The 21625-nt window shown below is 40.0% G+C and overlaps 1 protein-coding gene across 1 annotated transcript in view; it reads left to right on the top strand.

The window, feature by feature from the left end:
* Positions 1–21625, top strand: part of LOC110972370 (pituitary adenylate cyclase-activating polypeptide type I receptor-like) — a 74809-nt gene that overhangs the window by 16788 nt on the left and 36396 nt on the right. The window contains exon 2 of the mRNA XM_051947165.1: positions 723–831. Coding sequence (XP_051803125.1) covers positions 723–831 — 109 coding nt within the window. The remainder of the gene's footprint in view (positions 1–722; positions 832–21625) is intronic.

The following is a 21625-nucleotide window of genomic DNA, read 5'->3' as shown; positions in this document are numbered from 1 at the left end:
GTCATAGTTTTCACTTTGTTTCTCTTTTAGAAACTCATACGATTTCCAGTGTACTTTGGATTGTTGTCGTGTTTATTATTCCTGTTTTGCCAAATGTGTGCAGACTTGTAGTCATCTTGTCAACCAATATTTTTGCCATTCCTCGCTTGCACGTTTTGGAATCATGCAGCACAGTGTCATCACACTCTCACCTCTGTGCTTCACTGTCAGGAATATGCATTCACTTTGGTAGTCTTAAACAGGTTTACTCCAAACATGCTGGACCCCGGCTGATTAAAACAAATTCATCTTGGTCTCACCTGATCAAAGAATTTGCTGTCAATATTAATCAGACTTCTATTTGTGTTGTTTAGCAAAGTTTTATTCTGCATATTTGAGCCCAAAGCAAACAAGGATCTTTTTTGGACATCATCCATAGAGGTTGATGTTATACATTTTTTTCACACTATCTAAACTATCACACCCTTGCTCACCTGTTTCTCAAAGCTAGACTGTGTAAGCGGTGGTGTTATTGTAGGAGGACGGCTGCTGGGGCTCTGATTAGTAATACTGACTCACTCTATGCTTTAGTTGGCTCATTGGGACTTATAACTCAACACTGTGATGCACACTGCAGTGCCAAAATCATGCTGGTAAACTCACTTTTAAACCTTGTCACTGTGCCGTTGTGCGTTTTCTTGTGTAGCTGGACTGCAATAAAGATCTGTCTCTTTTCTCTACAGACGGAAGCCATCCACCCAGACTGCGCTCTGGTGGTTCAGCACATGAAGGCTCAGGAAGAATGCGACCAGATCCTCAGGCAAGAGGAGAACAACCACTCTGCCAAGACAGGTGGATATGTGTTTTAGTCATGCTGTGCCAACAAAGATTGGTGCAGATGCTGTTGTCAGGGGGAAGCATCAGTTCTCCACAATGTCAAACACAGGCTATAGTGTGGTTTGAATGTTAGGCTACGCTCACACTGCCGGCTAAAATGACCCAAATCTGATTTTTTTTGCCCCTATGCGACCTATATCTGATCTTTTCATGACAGTCCGAACGACACAGATCCGATTTTTTCAAATGCGACCCAGGCCACTTGGATATGTGGTCCTAATTCCGATATGTATCGGATCATTTGCCATGCGACTTCAGTCTGAATGGCCAGGTCACATTTATCCGACCTATATGTCATTGGTACACGACAAACGTCACTATTCTGCCTTCAAGCAAAACACGTCTTTGGGCTGCCGAAGACGTGTGTTAAAAAGAGGCGCTCACATATGTACGTAAAGGTCGCCCTTGTCATTCAAAAATTCTGAATGAAGTCTGCATCTGTGAAGCCTCTCACATCACTATCCCACCACTCCTGGCTACGACTCCGCACCCACACAGTTCTCTGGACAGACGTTGCTGTCACTGCCCCACAAAACGCCAGGGCCAAAATCCTGGCTCTCTTCCTTCTTGACCTTCTCCTTAAAACGATTAAGTTATAAATATGCTGGCTCCGGCTGGACAACAACTTTAAAATGGGCAGACATGCTCTACTATTAGCGTCCATGTTTACTTCCGTAAACACTGAGCACGCTCTCTGTGTGTTGTTGTTGTGTCCTCTTCTGCGCATGCGGGACACTTTTGGGTCGTGTGAGGTTCACACAGGAGATCACATACAAGTCGCATTTCATTGGAAATGTGAACGAATTCACAAAAAAAATCGGATTTCACAAAAAAAATCTGAATTGAGCATTAAGCCCTGCAGTGTGAACGTAGCCTTAGATACATGACTGTCTCTTCAGACACTGCTATATACCTCAAGTGATACCTCAGCACTTAAAAAAGCTGATGTAGTCATTTGTTAACAATAGCAGACAAAATATGTGTCATTTCTGAAATGTTATAATGATTTTGGCAATTCATTCATATTACTAATGTTTTTGTGTTTTTACTGCCTTGTCTTGAACATGTTAGATGTAATTGCTTGTAGAGTGGCACTTTTCACAGTAATTACTAGTCACAGTCACAGGCTTGTAGTCATTGCAATATAATTATTAAACAAAACTGCATGGATAGCCAGATGAGGTGCTTATAGCAGCAGGGTCACAGTGGAGATAAGTATATGAAGTTCCCTTATTTGTTGTGAACTTCCCATTGTCTTGGGACTGCTGCTTGGACACATCTTGACTGTTTTGCCATTGAGATAACTTTGCTAATTCATGCTCCAAATCTGCCTTACAATGATTGGATTTTTCATCTTGAGTGGTCTTAAGTAGATCTTCATTTGTAGAAATGTTATCATCAGTGCCCTCGATTATCAAAAAATATGCTGCGCTGCACTAAGGAATAGACACCTCTGTATCATCGTATCTAGGTTAATTCATCTTAAGCGATACAACAGTTCCATCAATTGATTCAGTTTAATTCAGTTTTACTGATATAGTGCTAAATCACAAGTAATTTCAGTGATTTTTATATTGTAAGCTCAAGACCTCATAGTATTAAAGAGGGAAACCCAGCAAACCCCACTGGAGCAGTACTTGGTGACAACACTGAGGAAAACTTCCTTTTAACACGAAGAAACCTCTAACAGAACTAGAAACAGGGAGGGCAGACATCTTCCTCCACTGGCTGGGTCCAATGAGTAAAGAGAAAAAATCTGACCAGTAAGAAACAACAAACACTGAGCTGGTTTATGGAGCCATCTACTCCAGGCCAGAAACCTGCTGCTCCAGAGCCAAAAATATCTGCAGAGAGCTACAGGGATCAACTGTACACTTTTTACAGACTTACTATGAGATGCTTTAGAAAATACAACACTCCTGCATAGCATTAACAACAGCATAAACTAGTTTGACAATATTCCGCTTATACAAGGAGACACTCTTTGAGATGTTACTTGCATACCTTTTTTCAGCCCTTTAGACAAAATGAAATCAAACTTTTAGACCAACAGATGCACTTAGTGTCCAAATTCTTGTCCTCTCTTATCATTTCAGTTGTTCTCAAAGTATGAATTGCAGCAGATGTACCCATATCATGACAGTTCAGTCGATTAATATTTCCCTTCAGATGATTATATGCACAATGGTTACACAGTACAGGTGACAAGGAATGGAAGGCGTTGAGGTTGAAGTTGAAGAAAAACATCAGAAAGCTCTGTCCTGGAAATTGATTGTTACCTCATTTTTAAAGGAAAATGACTGGCAGTCCACATGGTGCATATGGGACCAAATAAGTCAGCAGAGAGTCTGCATTTCAAATGCTTCATTATTGTGTTATTATGCTTGATGCATTGCAGAGTGGCCTTGGGTGTTTTGAGAGGTGCCAACAAATGAAATGTATTATTATTCCTTCTCATCTGACTGCACCTATCTAATGAAGGCAAAATACCAAAAACAAAACACCTTTAATAAAGGTGCTTCTAGTTGCTGCACCCAAACTGTTTTTTCTTCTTCTGACCACATTAACTGCATTAAACTGAAAAAAACTAGAAAGCTGGAAAACTGCAGCAAATGCAATATTTGAAAACTACAGAGAGCCTAGATGTATGTGACTTAAAGGCATTAGAGGAGACTTAATTTCCTACGACTTTGAATGTAGCATGCGCGTGCGCACATACCACCTCTCCCTCACCCCCCTCTAACCTCCCCCCTCTTAACATTTACGAAGAAACGCCCCCCTCCAGAAACTTGCGTAGGACTCGTAAAGTTGCCTACAGCCGCAGTATAATACAATAATACATTTTACCTGTCCAGAAGGAATTTAGTAACCAAGGCATCTGTCTTTAGGTCCATTTGTTGCTTGAGCTGACGCCATTGCCCAAATGACTCGCCAATAATCACTTTTGTTTTTGCATTCTCGCGATCCAGTTGTCTTTTATTTTCTCTGACCTCAAAATATGACTGTCTTTTACAGCTGGGTCCCCCTGGATCTTTATCTGGCATTCTGTCAAAAAAGATGAGCAAAACAAGTCGTCAGCTAACTACGAAGCTATACCAAAGCAACACATACACAGGATTTACGTAACTAGGCCTGAGCCGGAAGATTTTTGATTGACAGGAAAGGGAGCAAACCAAACGCCTCGGTCCGAGCGCGTTGATTGGCTGATGTTTTTCAGGTCCTGCCATGTCCACAATTATTTTTTTTTTATTTTTTATTCTTTTAGAAACCATACATACAAGTCCACTAAAGGTCAGTATATTCATTTTATGTTAATCAGACAAATTAAACAACAAAAACATCCTCCATAATGCCTTTAAGTGTAAATGCACAGATGTAGAGTGGATAAATGTATGTATTTTATTTTCTTTTTTTTCAATGCAGATCATAAACAATGTTCGTTTTGGGGTTGGTTCCTCCAAGATTTCTTGTCAACAGGGCCTTCACTTCAAGTTTCAAATACCTTTAAAGGAAAAATAGATACCTTTTCTGTGATAAAAGAAACTAACCAACCAGACTATGGTATGCATTGAATTTAGTGAGTTTTATTGAATTTGAATAACAGAAAGATTCCATTAGCTGACATAACTGCCTTCTCATTAACAAAAATTGAAACTGTATGGCTTTAGACCCAGTTGAATGCAAAGTAATGTCCCCATGCATTTATCACCAAATAAACATATGCGGACACTGTAGTGTCACAGTTACTACAGCTTTTGACCTATAATCACAAAGATGTCCAAATAAGACTGTCTCAACTCAAAGTCTGCCTCGGGAGGAACAATTATTATGTCCTTTAGTCCTTTAATGTTTCATTTCTCACTCAATAGGCAACAAACATTTCAGAACGTATGGCGTCAATGATGCATATGTTTGACCTGTTTGTGCCTCATGACAGATGTTGCAGCTCCGCAGCCCTCTTATCATTTTTACTACTTAAAGGGGAACTTCGTTTTTTTTCAACCTGGGGTCTGTTTTCATATGTCATTCAACCCGGTCTCACGGGGATTCGTGAAACTGTCACGTAAGTTTTAGTTTCGGTTTCATGCGCACCAACACGATTTCGTCATGTTTTTCGTGCCGCTCACCACGAAATGTTTTTCGCTGTGGTAATCACATCTGAAAGTGGTTTATACCGGCGGATTCATGACGATCTAAGCTGTCCATCGACGTATACTGCTTGTGTGATTGCGTTTGCGGCCGCCGGCCGCCGGACATTCTTGAAATTCCTATGCAAATTGGTAAGTGTACCACCGGCTTACGGTTAGGTTATGGTTAGGTTATGGTTAGGGTTATGTTTAGGGACGATGTCATGCAAAATATAGCGTTGGATTCGCCACGGTTTTACATTAAAAATATAATATACACATTCTTTTGAAATACGTTCTGAGTGGCACGAAAAGTCTGCCGTGTAAAATACATTGGTGCACATTTCGTGGTGAACGGCACGAAAAACATGACGAAATCGTGTTGGTGCACACGAAACCGAAACTAAAACTTACGTGACAGTTTCACGAATCCCCGTGAGATCGGGCTGGTCATTTCATACACGTGAGTGATGGAGAAATGCATTTTCGACATAGCTCCAGTATTTAGCCAGGCAGGCATGGGCAGGCAGCTTAGCAGCTCAGCTAGCAGCTCAGCTAGCGAAAAGTATGGGGCAACTTGCCCCCCCGCGTCAAAGTCCACCCTTACGTGTTTTTTAACCCACACTGACCGGCTCGGATAGTCTCAACGAATGTCCCACAACATACTAGAGATGAGAAGTGAACGAAAACCTCCACATTACCTGGCGATCGCTCTTTGTTGTGGTCTGTATCCAAATCTCAGGACGCTAGAAAGCAAATCTTGTTCCTAAATCGCGCGATAGCTCGCGCCAAAACACCGGTTTTTGAGGAGGTTTTCATTCACTTCTCATCTCTAGTATGTTGTGGGACACTCGTTGAGACTATCCGAGCCGGTCAGTGTGGGGAAAAAAGCACGTTAGGGCGGACTTTGACGCCGGGGGGCAAGTTGCCCCATACTTTTTGCTAGCTGAGCTGCTAGCTGAGCTGCTAAGCTGCCTGCCTGGCTAAATACTGGAGCTATGTTGAAAATTCATTTCTCCATCACTCACATGTATGAAAAGACATATGAAAACAGACCCCAGGTTGAAAAAAAACGAAGTTCCCCTTTAAGACTAGCAACTACTCTTTCTTTTTCTTTGCTTATCTCTTCAGCTTGTTTTATTTTGTTATCAGTGCTTCCATTATGGTCTCTGCAGGATTCTGCTTGCTCTGCTAGTTTATTTGCATCCTTTTGGAGAAGCTCAGCACCCCTAACATCAGTGTAACTGCCAGAGAAAAAATGTTGAGTTCTGTCTGATGACTAGTAGCAGCAAATGACTTGATTGGTAATTTCATTTTCTAGTATAGTGCTTGTGCTTATCCAAATTGCGTGAGAGTGCTTTACCACCCATTCTGAGTTCTTCAAGAGAAGGCAACTGTGTTCTTTTTAAACTCCTAAACCACATTAGTCACTGCTCAGTAACAACCTAAGACTTGCATGCCTTGTGGTGTGAATGGTTATAAAACTGCCTGGACAGGGATGACTCAAAATGCTCAAAGTGTTTATGGTGGCAAAACTGTCTAGGGAGGCATCCCAGGACTGTGTTATAAGTACAGGATGAGTGGCATTGTAGAGAAACCCCATTTGAGAAATGATGGTTCCATAGACAAGTTTCTGAACTTGTTTCTCAAACCATCCATCTTCTATGTCTAGAATAAGAACATTGCTGCCCTATGTTTAAATGATCTGTGACATCATGTTGAGCCTCGTACGAATTGTTGGATGGTGTCAGCTAGCTAAAATATTCGTCGTCCTACAAACCCTTTCTTATTTAGCTTGCATTTATCCATGGCGTAGCCTACATTATTTGCTTCCAGGTCATATTATTGTTTTTTATTCTCCCGCAACCCTTACATTAATAGCTGGATAATGATATTCTTCTTCTAGGTGAAACACAAATCGCAACCAGCATGACATGCTACTACCATCTACCAATCAGAGTGAAGGTTAGATATCGAGGAATTGTCATTGTTCGGTGAAATTATAAAATCACTAAAATAAAAAAGAAGACATTAATCTGCCGTTGATTACATTTAAAGTTTACCTTCCTATAATTCCAGGCGTGTGTCAAGACTTTAAGGATCTGAGGAGACACTGAGGAAATGCCCCAAAATTTGATTGCATCGGAAAATTAAATCCTGATACAAATAAACATAAACTTACTGTATCTTCTCTGTTAAAAAAAAACATTGTGCAATTAATATCTTTTCTTGAATATTCATTGTTAATATTAATTTGTGCATTATCACAAGTTTTGATGGATTTGATTATTTTATTTTAATGTGAATTATAAGTTAGAAAAAAGCAAAATACTGGCATGTCAAGTACAGTTTTAAAGGCATGTAACCTACAAGTGTAGGTTACAAGTGTAAGTTTGTAATCTAAATAATGCATGTATGCCCATGCGTAAAGAGTTAACAGCATCTTTCTCTCAGCACATACCTGCAAACCACACCAGAATGTACAACTGACTGCCGCACACACAGCAGGCCCGCTGGATGCCTTCCTGCATCTGATGACTGCTGCCCTTTAATCAAAAGCATAGCAAGCTCATTTGCTTCCTGTTATCAAATTACCATCCTTCAGTTGGCAGAGCCGCCAAAACAATCAAAGGAACTAATCAGGTGAGACTTTTTTAATATCTGCAGCTCAGGTAGAAGGTAAGCCAAATGAATTAGAGAAGATTCTTGATTTATCCCTTTAATGCCTCAGGAAAAAAAATAAATAGAAGCTCCACTGTAACAGCTTCTCCTTCAGGAGAGCCACACTTCAATTTCCATCTGAGCTACTGTCTAAAAGCATGTTGATTACACCTGGAATTAAAACTCTCTTTCTCTTTTGAAGTGTTTTGAATGAACAGGGTCATTCTAGCCGGATAAGCAATGCACTCTCCCCTCCACTCTGAAAAGCTTGTTATGAAAGCTCCTCACAGTTGTCTGCTTGCCGGTGAGACTTCATGTGCACGCCACAGCTGGTGCTGCTCAGAATTAATTGCATCATTTGCCACCCTTTTTCTGTGATCATCTGCAGCAAAGACGCAACAATTAGCATTTGAACAGGTATAAGCTGCTACATGACAAGACAGAACACTGACTAAAGTAGACTGAGCTGCTGCTTTGCTTTCTCTGTCAGAATTCACAAAACAGGATTATCTTGAGGGAGAAACTGGTGCGTTAAGGTTTTCCACATCTGTGTAGGGAGGAGAAGAAATGTCAGCTTATTCCGTCATCACGCTGAGCTCCACCTCTCAGCTGTTAGCCAGTCACCTCACTTGGTTTGCACGCAGGCTTTCCTACCATCCAAAGCTCATCTTAAAAGAAAAATTTAAATTAAACTACCTTACTTGCTTAACTCTCTGCTGTTATTATAGTCTTTCATCATCTCCTCAAGTCCAGTACAGTACTGTTCACATACAGAATACATTTAAGCTGACCTACTGCACATGTATGACCACTGATAGCAAATCATGCTTTGCTAAGTTCTTCTCTGCTTAAATGTGACCTTACTGCTCCACCCTGAAGTAATGCTGTGGATATGTGACCAGTGAGCCTCAGTGCTGTTGTCAGAATAAATAAGAACTAGGCAAGTCCGATCAGCTGGAGGTGAAATATTCAAATAGTCAGTGGTGATGTACACTTGGCAAATAAACAGTGCAAAATCATCTGTAGAATGCAGCTTTAGTTTGATCAATTTTATCATGCTTCATCTCTTATACTTGAGTTACTGCAAAGTACACTTCTAAAATACTACCTTTCTTCTAACTTGTAAATCTTCATTAAACCACTCAGGGTTTAATACATTGCATTTGGTCTAAAACTGAAGTTTTTTTTAAAACTTTAAAAACAGAAAGACTATGCAAAAGTGTAATAATGTTACTCTGTGTGGTTCAGATTGTGAACTGTTTTACTTTAGCTCAACTATGTTTCAGTTCACAAATTTGTACCGTTAAGGCCACTACATTTGTCTGAGGGTTGAGGTTCAAAGAAAATAATATTGTTGTTCCCGTTCTGTTCTGTTCTGCTTGTACAACAACCACTGAGCAACACGGCAAACCTCACCTGTGCATGATGTGGAAACATATTAAGAGGTTAAGGCCGCTTAGAGTAGCAGCAGGAGATTGACAGTCCAGAGATTTAACATGTCGCCTGTTTGTCCCACATGACCTGTGGTTCTCAGCAAAACTACACTGAAAAAACTATTTGTTGATAGTTATATTGACATCATTCCAGCAACTGATTACCTTTCACTGCAGCTTCAGTTTCTGTATCTACAGAATATGAAACAATATTTGAAAGAAATATAACCTTTCCAGTGACTGCATTTTAATAGAAGGAGTAGAGGCTACATACGCACGTGGACAAAATTGTTGGTACCCCTCAGTTAAAGAAGGAAAAACCCACAATTCTCACTGAAATCACTTGAAACTCACAAAAGTAACAATAAATAAAAATTTATTGAAAATTAAATAATCAAAAACAGCCATTACTTTTGAATTGTTGATTAACATAATTATTTAAAAAAACAAACTAATGAAACAGGCCTGGACAAAAATGATGGTACCTCTATAAAAGATTGAAAACTATTTGACCAGAGTGACATGATTAACTCAGGTGTGTCATTTAATTGACATCACAGGTGTTTCCAAACTCATAATCAGTCAGTCTGCCTATTTAAAGGGAGACAAGTAGTCACCCTGCTGTTTGGTGAAAAGGTGTGTACCACACTGAACATGGACAACAGAAAGCGAAGGAGAGAATTGTCCCAGGACATCCGAAAAAAAATGATAGACAAACATCTTAAAGGTAAAGGCTATAAGACCATCTCTAAACAGCTTGAAGTTCCTGTGACAACAGTGGCTCATATTATTCAGAAGTTCAAGACCCACGGGACAGTAGCCAACCTCCCTGGACGTGGCCGCAAGAGGAAAATTGATGACAAATTGAAGAGACGGATCGTTGGAATTGTATCCAAAGAGCCCAGAGCAACCTCCAAAGAAATTAAAGGTGAACTCCAAGGCCAAGGTACATCAGTGTCAGATCGCACCATTCGTCGTTGTTTGAGCCAAAGTGGACTTCATGGGAGACGACCAAGGAGGACACCACTGCTGAAAAAAACTCATATAAAAGCGAGACTGGAATTTGCAAAAATGCATGTTGACAAGCCACAAAGCTTCTGGGAGAATGTCCTTTGGACAGATGAGACCAAACTGGAGCTTTTTGGTAAGGCACATCAACTCTATGTTCATAGACTCAAAAACCAAGCATACGAAGAAAAGAACACTGTCCCTACGGTGAAACATGGAGGAGGCTCAGTAATGTTTTGGGGCTGCTTTGCTGCATCTGGCACAGGGTGTCTTGAAAGTGTGCAAGGTACGATGAAATCTGAAGACTATCAAGGCATTCTGGAGAGAAATGTGCTGCCTAGTGTCAGAAAGCTTGGTCTCAGTCGCAGGTCATGGGTCTTCCAACAGGACAACGATCCAAAACACACAGCCAAAAACACCCAAGAATGGCTGAGAGAAAAGCGTTGGACTATTCTAAAGTGGCCTTCTATGAGCCCAGATCTGAATCCCATTGAACATATGTGGAAGGAGCTGAAACATGCCATTTGGAGAAGACACCCATCAAACCTGAGACAACTGGAGCTGTTTGCTCATGAGGAGTGGGCCAAAATACCTGTTGACAGCTGCAGAACGCTCATTGACAAATACAGAAATCGTTTAATTGCAGTGATTGCCTCAAAAGGTTGTGCAACAAAATATTAAGTTATGGGTACCATCATTTTTGTCCAGCCCTATTTCATTAGTTTGTTTTTTTAAATAATTATGTTAATCAACAATTCAAAAGTGATGGCTGATTTTGATGATTTAAGTTTCAATAAATTTTTATTTATTGTTACTTTTGTGAGTTTCAAGTGATTTCAGTGAGAATTGTGGGTTTTTCCTTCTTTAACTGAGGGGTACCAACAATTTTGTCCACGTGTGTATGTACTAAATAATCATATTTCTACTATAGTTAGTTGGTAGTGTTCATTGTTGGCTATAATTACATAATGTCAATAAGTAAAGAATGAGGTCTTTTACATATAAGTGAAAGTCTGTCACATTCAAACCCTTAAATAGGTTTGACCATGTTGATTAAGCCGTCAGCTCGAGGTGAGTTTTTCTTCATTTCACTGCATACTGGAGTTTATGTGACATTCTCGCACTGGTGCTTTGGTAGAGATGCATTTTACAGTAACCAGCAGTGATTCATTTGCCAGAGCTGAAGAAAGCAACTCCAGAAGTTTAGCACAGCAACTAGGAGTAAAAAGAAGCATGCTGCTGACAGCATTGTTTCCAACTTAACAGCTATGTTGTAAGACTACATGATTTTATGGACCCTGCTAGCAACAACACCAGTGTGGGAATGCCACGTAAACTCCTAAACTCAGTTGTTACCTAAGAGCTTACAACTGAGCTTGTTTCCACACTGTATGGGAGAAAAACATCCTGCTGTTTCTGACTTTCTCTCTGAGTGACCATTTTACACGTAAAAAGAGTCAAGTTCAAGGACCGTGCGTGTCTTATTGTATGGGGATTTTGTCAAACCACAGTGTGGTTTTAAACCAAAGTTTTAGTGGGAAGCTACTGCTGGTTAATGTCCAGTTTAATGGGCTGTATTTCAGTTCAGCAGACAACAGAAATTTTAAAAAAAGGGCATTATGTTTCTGGCTCGCTTTCATTCTCTCTCTCTCTCTTTGCAAGGAAAAATTGACATGTTGAATTACATGTTGAATTTGTATTAATATTCAAGAACCTTCTCAGTTCTCAACTGAGGAAAAGCTGCACAAAACTACTAGTATTTGGATCCAGCAACAAAATTTGTGATGTGAATGTTGATTCTACTCTTAGTAAGCATGAAAATCCCCCAAATATATATTTTTTCTAATACCTTGCATATAATTTTGTAAAGGGGATTTCTTTTAACAACTTTTGTTTGCAATGCTTCTTTATTTGAGTGTAATAAAAGGAGTTTATTCAGTTTAAAGTTAAACAGGTGGGTTTAGGCACTCTTTTCAACTGCTCCTCCTTTCAGTGTAATTCAGTGTGTTAAAGTGTGGAGAGCCCATTAGATGTGATTAAATAATGGCCCAATGGATGGACAGATAAAGATGTAGCAAAGGGGGATGCAGCTCATGAAATAGGCGAGTGATTTTAAAATGATGATGCTTTTATGGCATTGTTATACAGGCCTGCACAAAGTGTAGAGGCTACTGAAGAGATAAATATAGAATTTGCAGTTGTTAGTGTGATTATATGGCTGATATGGGTAAAATAAAACAGGAATATGGCACCAACACAGCAAACACCACAGCCACTCTTACACACGTGGACAAAATTGTTGGTACCCCTCAGTTAAAGAAGGAAAAACCCACAATTCTCACTGAAATCACTTGAAACTCACAAAAGTAACAATAAATAAAAATTTATTGAAAATTAAATCATCAAAATCAGCCATCACTTTTGAATTGTTGATTAACATAATTATTTAAAAAAACAAACTAATGAAATAGGGCTGGACAAAAATGATGGTACCCATAACTTAATATTTTGTTGCACAACCTTTTGAGGCAATCACTGCAATTAAACGATTTCTGTATTTGTCAATGAGCGTTCTGCAGCTGTCAACAGGTATTTTGGCCCACTCCTCATGAGCAAACAGCTCCAGTTGTCTCAGGTTTGATGGGTGTCTTCTCCAAATGGCATGTTTCAGCTCCTTCCACATATGTTCAATGGGATTCAGATCTGGGCTCATAGAAGGCCACTTTAGAATAGTCCAACGCTTTTCTCTCAGCCATTCTTGGGTGTTTTTGGCTGTGTGTTTTGGATCGTTGTCCTGTTGGAAGACCCATGACCTGCGACTGAGACCAAGCTTTCTGACACTAGGCAGCACATTTCTCTCCAGAATGCCTTGATAGTCTTCAGATTTCATCGTACCTTGCGCACTTTCAAGACACCCTGTGCCAGATGCAGCAAAGCAGCCCCAAAACATTACTGAGCCTCCTCCATGTTTCACCGTAGGGACAGTGTTCTTTTCTTCGTATGCTTGGTTTTTGAGTCTATGAACATAGAGTTGATGTGCCTTACCAAAAAGCTCCAGTTTGGTCTCATCTGTCCAAAGGACATTCTCCCAGAAGCTTTGTGGCTTGTCAACATGCATTTTTGCAAATTCCAGTCTCGCTTTTTCATGAGTTTTTTTCAGCAGTGGTGTCCTCCTTGGTCGTCTCCCATGAAGTCCACTTTGGCTCAAACAACGACGAATGGTGCCATCTGACACTGATGTACCTTGGCCTTGGAGTTCACCTTTAATTTCTTTGGAGGTTGCTCTGGGCTCTTTGGATACAATTCGAACGATCCGTCTCTTCAATTTGTCATCAATTTTCCTCTTGCGGCCTCGTCCAGGGAGGTTGGCTACTGTCCCGTGGGTCTTGAACTTCTGAATAATATGAGCCACTGTTGTCACAGGAACTTCAAGCTGTTTAGAGATGGTCTTATAGCCTTTACCTTTAAGATGTTTGTCTATAATTTTTTTTCGGATGTCCTGGGACAATTCTCTCCTTCGCTTTCTGTTGTCCATGTTCAGTGTGGTACACACCTTTTCACCAAACAGCAGGGTGACTACTTGTCTCCCTTTAAATAGGCAGACTGACTGATTATGAGTTTGGAAACACCTGTGATGTCAATTAAATGACACACCTGAGTTAATCATGTCACTCTGGTCAAATAGTTTTCAATCTTTTATAGAGGTACCATCATTTTTGTCCAGGCCTGTTTCATTAGTTTGTTTTTTTAAATAATTATGTTAATCAACAATTCAAAAGTAATGGCTGTTTTTGATTATTTAATTTTCAATAAATTTTTATTTATTGTTACTTTTGTGAGTTTCAAGTGATTTCAGTGAGAATTGTGGGTTTTTCCTTCTTTAACTGAGGGGTACCAACAATTTTGTCCACGTGTGTATCTTACAGTTTTTGTTCCTTGAGTAATCAACAACTATCCACTGGAGGAAAAGATGTCCGATGTCTTGTCTAGTTCGAGTTAATTACCTTCACACCGCCAGTCCTACAGAAAACACCATCAAAGCAGAAACATGGGGAGTGGGTGACAGAAAGGAAATGAGGAACTAATGCAGGAGTAAATTGCAGTGAGTCAACAGTCTTCTCTTTTTTAAAGGACACTTGTAATTAGACACAGTGAGCAACAGCCTGCCTTGTGATTCTGTGTATGTATGTCAGTGTCTATTTCCACATGGCTGTCATGCTCCACGGTTGGCATTTCCACAGATCATTACACACACTGACTTTGCTGCCCTCTTCATATTTCTGTGGTCATGCACACTTGTCATTTTCAGAACTAATTACACAAAGGAAAAGTGGAACAGTGAGTGGAAAGAGAAAAGTCACAACGTACATTTTAATCAAAAAATGTCTAGAAATATACCATTAAATTGATCAACAACACTAATAATCGATGTGACGCTTTTCTGTTTTTCCCTCTTTGATAGGACTGTAAACTTTATGTCTTTGGGGTTTGGACTAAAGAAGACAACTAAAGATGCACTTTGGACTCCAAATCTTTTAATGACTGACAGCAGAGATTCAGACAGGAAACATAAGAAGAGAGAGTAGGGCACAAATCCTAAAGATGCAGCCTGCTACTCCAGTTCTTTGGTATTAAAGTTAGAGAAAACAAACAACATTTGATTAGTTAATACCACTATCAAAAACTACATAAACAGGACAACTGGTTATTTTAAATATATTGAATTTTATATAATTATGAATTTGTTTGAAGTTTCTCCTTTCTTTTGTGGAATACCAGGATGATGAGTCCATACCTGTAAGAGAACTTTGATCTGTAAAATCCTTCCCAGAAAGGCTGAGCAGAGATAGAGTTTAATTATTTTGTTGCAGAGTTTAATGTTGCAGCCTTCTTGCTGTTCTGTTTGGCAGGAAAACGTGGCAGTTCTCCTGAGACACGTGTGCATCGAAAATGATTTCAGCTATTTACAATGCCTAGAAAAATTACCCACCCCCCTGGATGTTTCACCCTTTTGTTGCTTTTATACATAAAATCATGGTCAATATAAATATAAATAAATATATATATACTATTTTTTTTTTTACAAGAATTTGAAAAAAAAAAAAACTTAAATATCAAAGTGAAAACTGATTTTTACAAAATCATGTCAATGAATTTAAACTATATAAAGTAAACAACTGCATAAATATTCAGCCCCTTCAGGTCAGTATTTAGTAGGTGCACCTTTGGTTGCAGTCACAGCACTGAGTCTGTGTGGATATGTCTCAGTCAGCCTGAACATCTGGACACTGCAGTTCTTCTCCATTCTTACTTGCAAAACAGCTCAAGCTCTGTCAGGTTGCTCAGGGAATGAAGGTGAACAGCTCGAATCACGTCCAGCCACAAATTCTCCGTTGGAGTGAGACCCTGGCTTTGACTTGGCCACTCCAGAACATTCACCTTGTTGTCTTTGAACAGTTTCTGTATAGCTTTGGCTGCATGCTTGGGGGAGATAATTTCTCAGGAAATATCTGCTAAAATGTGGACGATGTCTTTGTCCGCCTCATTTTAATTGGATTGAGTTTTATTATCAGTTCAGTGCCAGTATCAGACGCAGTGAAACTTTGGGTTTGGGGAACAGGAGGGAGATGAAATGAGTGTTAAGGGAGCAGAGATGTCTGGTCAGACTAAACAGATCATAAAAGAAAACCTTATGTTTCCATTATCTGTCAGATAAACTATACCAGTGACATCCTTAAAGCTGAGCATTTTGTCTGAGTCAGTATCTCTCCTTCATTATATCTCTCTCCTCTCTGTTTCTTTGTCCACCTCAACTTCTTCTTAATCAGACAAAGTTAATAAATGGCAGATATGGTGGCACAATTCCTGATGGAGCCTTTTCTTCTGTAAAATTTTGGGGGAAAAATGACAGCAGCAGCTAAGTACATGTGTGTTATTGAACCATGAAAACACTGCAAGGTGAAGTGCAAGAGGAAATACAGGACAGACTAAGTTTAGACTGAGGTTTGGTGGATCTAATTCTCCTTCCTCATCACGCCTGTCCTCAGGAAAGACAAAGCTGTCGTCATAACGTGTTCCTGATTTTCTTTTATAGGTCACATAAATGTCAGAGAGGTGAATGCTTGACACTGCAGTAATTCATATGAGACAAAGATGCCTCAGAACTGTACAGCCGGGTTTGACTTTGTTTACCGTCCACAGCTCTTGGCAAGAAAGATAATGCAATAATCCAAATTAGATGGCAGCTGTACTTCAAGCATTAAACAGACAATGATGTGCATCGCTTGATACTGTCTCATATTAGTGTTGTCGTCAAGTCATCTTCAGGATCTGCAGCACACTCAGAAAATATGTTTAGAGTTATTGCAAGAACAAACCTTTTTACAATACCCAATTATTTTCTTGTATTTATATAACCTTCAAAATGCATGTGTTCAAATCTAAATTTTAAATTACAAATCCCAAAGTTTGGAAGAGCACCTTTAACTCTCATCAGTACACATGGCAAAACACATTCATCTCTACACTTGGGGTTCAGTTGGACCCCATTAATTTTTCATCTGTTTCACATTTCTGTACCTGTCCAAATACTTTCAATATATATCTTCCTAATCATCTATAGATACAAATAAGAAAGAAACAATGAAATTAATATTGTTGATTACTGACGTGTATTGCTTACAATATTAGTGTAAGAACTCCTGAATTGAAATGAAACACAATGCAACTGAAGCAGTCATCACAAGAGCAACAAACACAAACATAGATAAATAAAAGATGCACAGTCCAGCTGGGATCTGGCTGTTATGAGGGTTAACCTCCCAGCTGTTCATTTCAATTCAATTTTATTTATACAGCGCCAGTTACAATTCAAATTGTCTCAAGGTGCTTTACAGAACCCATATGCCTGAACCCCCAGAGCAAGCCCTAAGGCGACAGTGGCAAGAAAAAACTCCCTTTTAACGGGAAGAAACCTTGAGCAGAACCTGGCATTTATGCTGGGACCCAACTGGTGCTGGCTGGAGGGTTGAGAGGGACAGAGGAAGTAGAGGGGGTGGGGGACAAGGAAGCATAAAACACACACTGGGATACATGCATGATAAGATGATACATAAAAAGTACAACCTAACAGTGAAACTGATTCATAAGTTTACTGTTTTGGTGTAAAGGTACATGTCCACTAGATTTCCCCACATCCCATCATTGTCTTATTGTCTATATGAAACGCATCGCAGTGCATGCTGGTTCCGTTGTTTTGTGTTTCGAGCTGTGATCCGGTGCGTCTCCCGGAGCGGGCAGCAGCTCATTCACATAAAGTCGACTCGACTTCTACTTAATGCAAATTTGATGTGGAGTGCAGAGGTCCAATGCATCGCAAAACTTTCCTCAAACGTCTAAACTAGCTGCTGTTGAAATAAAATGAGAACAGCTTAACCAACTGCCCAGGTTATATCTCGCCTCAAATGCTTTCAGAAATACTTTTTGCTGAAGTGTTTTTGAAATAAAAGAGAAAGTTTGGCTCGTCACATCTACCGGACACAAGCTGAAAGCGCTGCCATATGGCCATGTAGTGCTCCACCAGTGACCGGCCAACAAGTGGGCGATTTTCAGATGCGACACATTTACATGTGGGAAAAAAAGGATCCAGTGGACATGTAGCTTTAGGCTCTGGCACTAAATATACTACATATGTAGCTGGTAGTAAGTTGCAAACAGAGTGTTTTTGAGCATATCAAGTATAGTAAGGGGGGTACAGAGTAGATTGGTGGAAATGGGCAACTGAAAGCAGAGGGCTGGAGGAAAGTCAGCAGCAGCATCCCACAGTGGACGTGATGGAGACTAAGCCAGTTGGTGAGACAGCAACCACAGATCAGAAACATCCAACTCTGGAACAGGGAAGGACACAAAAGGAAACAGAGTGAATGTAGTGCAATAACAGTATGTATATGTGTGTGTGTATATATATATGTATATATATATATATATATATATATATATACATACTGTTATCTCAGTGGGACTAACCTGGTTTCAAAAAAGCTAAATAAATAATATACATATAGTAAATACATGTGTCATGACAGAAGGGCTCAGTTTAGGCTAGGCCTATAGCAGCATAACTACGGGCATAACTAAGAGACATCAGAGAAGAATTCAGTTGGGTACACGCAGACTCCAACTGACCTCCTCAGGGTCACCCGATTCAGCCCTAATTATAAGATTTGTCAAAAAGGAAGGTTTGAAGCTGGATCTTAAAAATAGAGAAGGTGTCCGCTTCCCGAATCCAAACTTGGAGCTGATTTCACAGGAGAGGCGCCTGATAACTGAAGGCTCTGCCTCCCGTTCTAGGAACAAGTAAGCCTGCAGTCTGAGAGCGAAGAGTTCTGCTCAGATGTTGGTAGTATAAGGTCTTTAAGATAAGATGGAGATTGGGTGTGTAGAGCTTTGTATGTCAGGAAAAGGATTTTAAATTCTGTTCAAGATTTCACAGGAAGTCAGTGTAGAGAAGCCAGTATGGGAGAAATATGATCTCTCTTGCAAACTACTCTCAGTACTGTCCTATAGATAATGGATGGATGACCCAAGATTCAAATCAAAATGTGTTTTAAAGTTTAAATTTTTATAGTCTTTTCCTTTTTCTTGGATCACAGCTTTGTATGCTCATCATCCTTCATGAGGATTTTTTGTTTTTCTAACAGCTGAAGGAATTACCACATATATTGAGCAGTTGCTAGATGCTTTTCCTTCACTGTACTCTCACTAATCAGTGACCTGGTTAACACACCTGTGAAACACAGTAAAAATAGGAAGTAAAATTCCATTCATATGGTTTGACTACAAGGCCAGCATTGTTTACATTTCGTTAGCCTAATAGCATAGTTGCCTAAGTCATGAAGGCCAAAAAATGACTTAGGCAATTATGCTATTAGGCTAACGATTTCCAAAATCATATCACCACGATGCTTTTCTCTTCTTCCAGTAGTGCCAACATGGTGTGAATGTAGCATAATACTGTAGCAATGTCATAAAATGTGCCTTAGAAACAGAAAATATTACAGAGGCTCAACAGAAGAACCCAAAGAGAATTCTTTTATATCAGTTTGTTTCATGTTTGCTTTGTTTGCATGTTGCTGTGTTCAATTAAAATGTGTGAAGGTGTGCTTCAATGACACATTCATGCAAGTGTGAGCATAGTGATGCTCATTACATGACAGTGTGTCACACAGACCACTGATCCTACCAGGATGACTTTGCTCTAGTGAAGTGATTTACTGAAAGCATGAAGAAACAAAGCCTTGTGCTCAGTGTGCTCTCAAGGAGTGCAACCATTAATACCTGATGAGAAGCACCAGTCCATTCATCCATTGTATCACCCTGCCAGAATGTTACAAACTTTGCTTTTAATAGCGCCTACTAAAGGAACTTCATTGCTATTTATGAAACCCCTTCCACACACAGAGGCAAACAAAAGCACTGCATTCATTTATACCACCAGTGACCTTTTATTACCTGAAGGGCCATTAGGGCATTAACAACAACAACCTAATAACATAACATCTTCAATCAATGCAACAGATGAAAAATGAAAATGTGAGGGTACAAACAACAGCCATGATGCAAAAAACCCCACCAAATTAAAGGAGAGTTCAAAGCCACGATTATCCAGTGAGATGTTTTCGTCATCACAGCTTTGGCAGGAGAACCTCCAGCAGTAGCCAAAAGCTGTGTTTTATTATAAATGAGTGGTGGTGTGTCTCTGCACGCTGCTGTTTTAATTGACATAGGGCCGAGGAGCTTTGATGTACGAGGCGTTGTGGTGGCAGCGAGAGACAGGGTCCTCATTACTGCTCTCTCTTATCCCCCTCCACACCTCCTCATTCGGAGGCAGCAGGGAGAGCTCAGCAGCCATGCGAGGGGAACAGTGGAGACAAAGCGTGGGCAGGGAGGACGGCTGAGGACGTCACCTAATCAAACACCCCTTCACTTTCCCAAACTGGGGAAAACCCCTTGAAAAATGACATCAGAAGACTGACTTTCCATACTGCCAAAATGATTCATTAGTTGGTACTGTAGGATTAAGCAGCGTTTGAGGTCAAACAAGTCAGTCACTGACAGAATTTTAAGTCTGCTGCATAAAACGGGAGGACAAATGTTAACCTTTCTGTCTGTAAACATGACTGGATCAGACAAAAAAAATCTTTTTATAAAGTTGTTTTGGTCTGAAATTGTTATTTTCTTTAAACAGGTAAAGATTTAGCCAGTGCTGACTTTGATTCATTTTCAGATGAAAATCAACAGAATATTTTTCATGCTTCCGGCTCAACCTCCTGCCTTCTGCTTTTTGGTTTGAATTACCAACTTTAGTTGAACTTCTGAAATGTATAGCTGGACAGTTTGAAACAGGATATAATTTGGTTGAGAGAATATTTGAGACAATCTTTGCAGATTTTAGGTTCAGACAAGGGGTATTTAGGACTCAGCTATTGAGACAAAATAAACAGCAGCCTCCTGTGCTGAAAAATAAATCCAACACGGAAGTGCCAAGATCTGCAGTTCCTTGAATGTCCACATGAGGCAGGCTCCAAATACAAGTCGATCCCTATAGACTCCAAAGTTAAAATTAGACCCTCCAGAAAAACGCGATTAGGCGATCGCATGAATTCCCGCATTAATCACCAAAATGCCGCTGATTATGCGGGGGTCAATTATTTCCCAAAAGGCCGCATAATCCCCGCAAAACAGCGCATAATTCCCGCAAGAATCTCACATTTCCATGAAGAAAAAGAGAAATATGCGGATCCCGCTTGATTTCACAATTTCTGCATAAAATAAGAAAACTATAACCAATATAAATGGAGTTGTGAGTGAGTTTTTATGTGACGCCCGGCCTGACGTCATCAGTTCGCGCATTCACACACACTAGAAGCACGAGCTGATGCGGAGCACGGAGCCAGTGTTGCCAACTTAGCGACTTTCTCGCTAAATCTAGCGACTTTCCAAAGCGTCCTAGCGATTTTTTTGTCAAAAGTGACTAGCCACAAATCTAGCGACTTTTACTGCCGTTTTGGAGACTGACAGGAAAACTTGGATCATTCTACAGTTACTGTTTTCAACGAGCAGCAGGTGCTGCTGTGAGCTTCTCCCCCTCCCAGAGCACAGGCTGTCAGTCCAGTATCCCCGCAGCAGTCCCAGTGTCTGATTAGAGGACACATCCCTCCACAGCCAGACAGCAGGTGAATCGCGCATATTTTTGCATATGTCACAACTATTCGCATACTTTGCAACTTTCCGCAATTTCCCCGCATAAAATGGAATAAAAACCCCGCATATTTATTCGCATAATCAAGGATTTTAGCCCGCATAATCAAAGATTTTTGCCCGCATTTTTCTGGAGGGTCTATAAAATGTTCAGCTTTGTAGCACGGAGAACTGATTTTAATGCAACTCCACCATTTAAATTCCGTTAAAGTTTAACCTTATCCATAATTTAGGGTGTGGCTACTGTCAATGACAAGTTGG

Source organism: Acanthochromis polyacanthus, chromosome 4 (genome assembly GCF_021347895.1).
Source record: "Acanthochromis polyacanthus isolate Apoly-LR-REF ecotype Palm Island chromosome 4, KAUST_Apoly_ChrSc, whole genome shotgun sequence".
In the NCBI taxonomy this organism is placed as follows: domain Eukaryota; kingdom Metazoa; phylum Chordata; class Actinopteri; family Pomacentridae; genus Acanthochromis; species Acanthochromis polyacanthus.
This window is presented reverse-complemented; position numbering and strand designations above follow the sequence as displayed.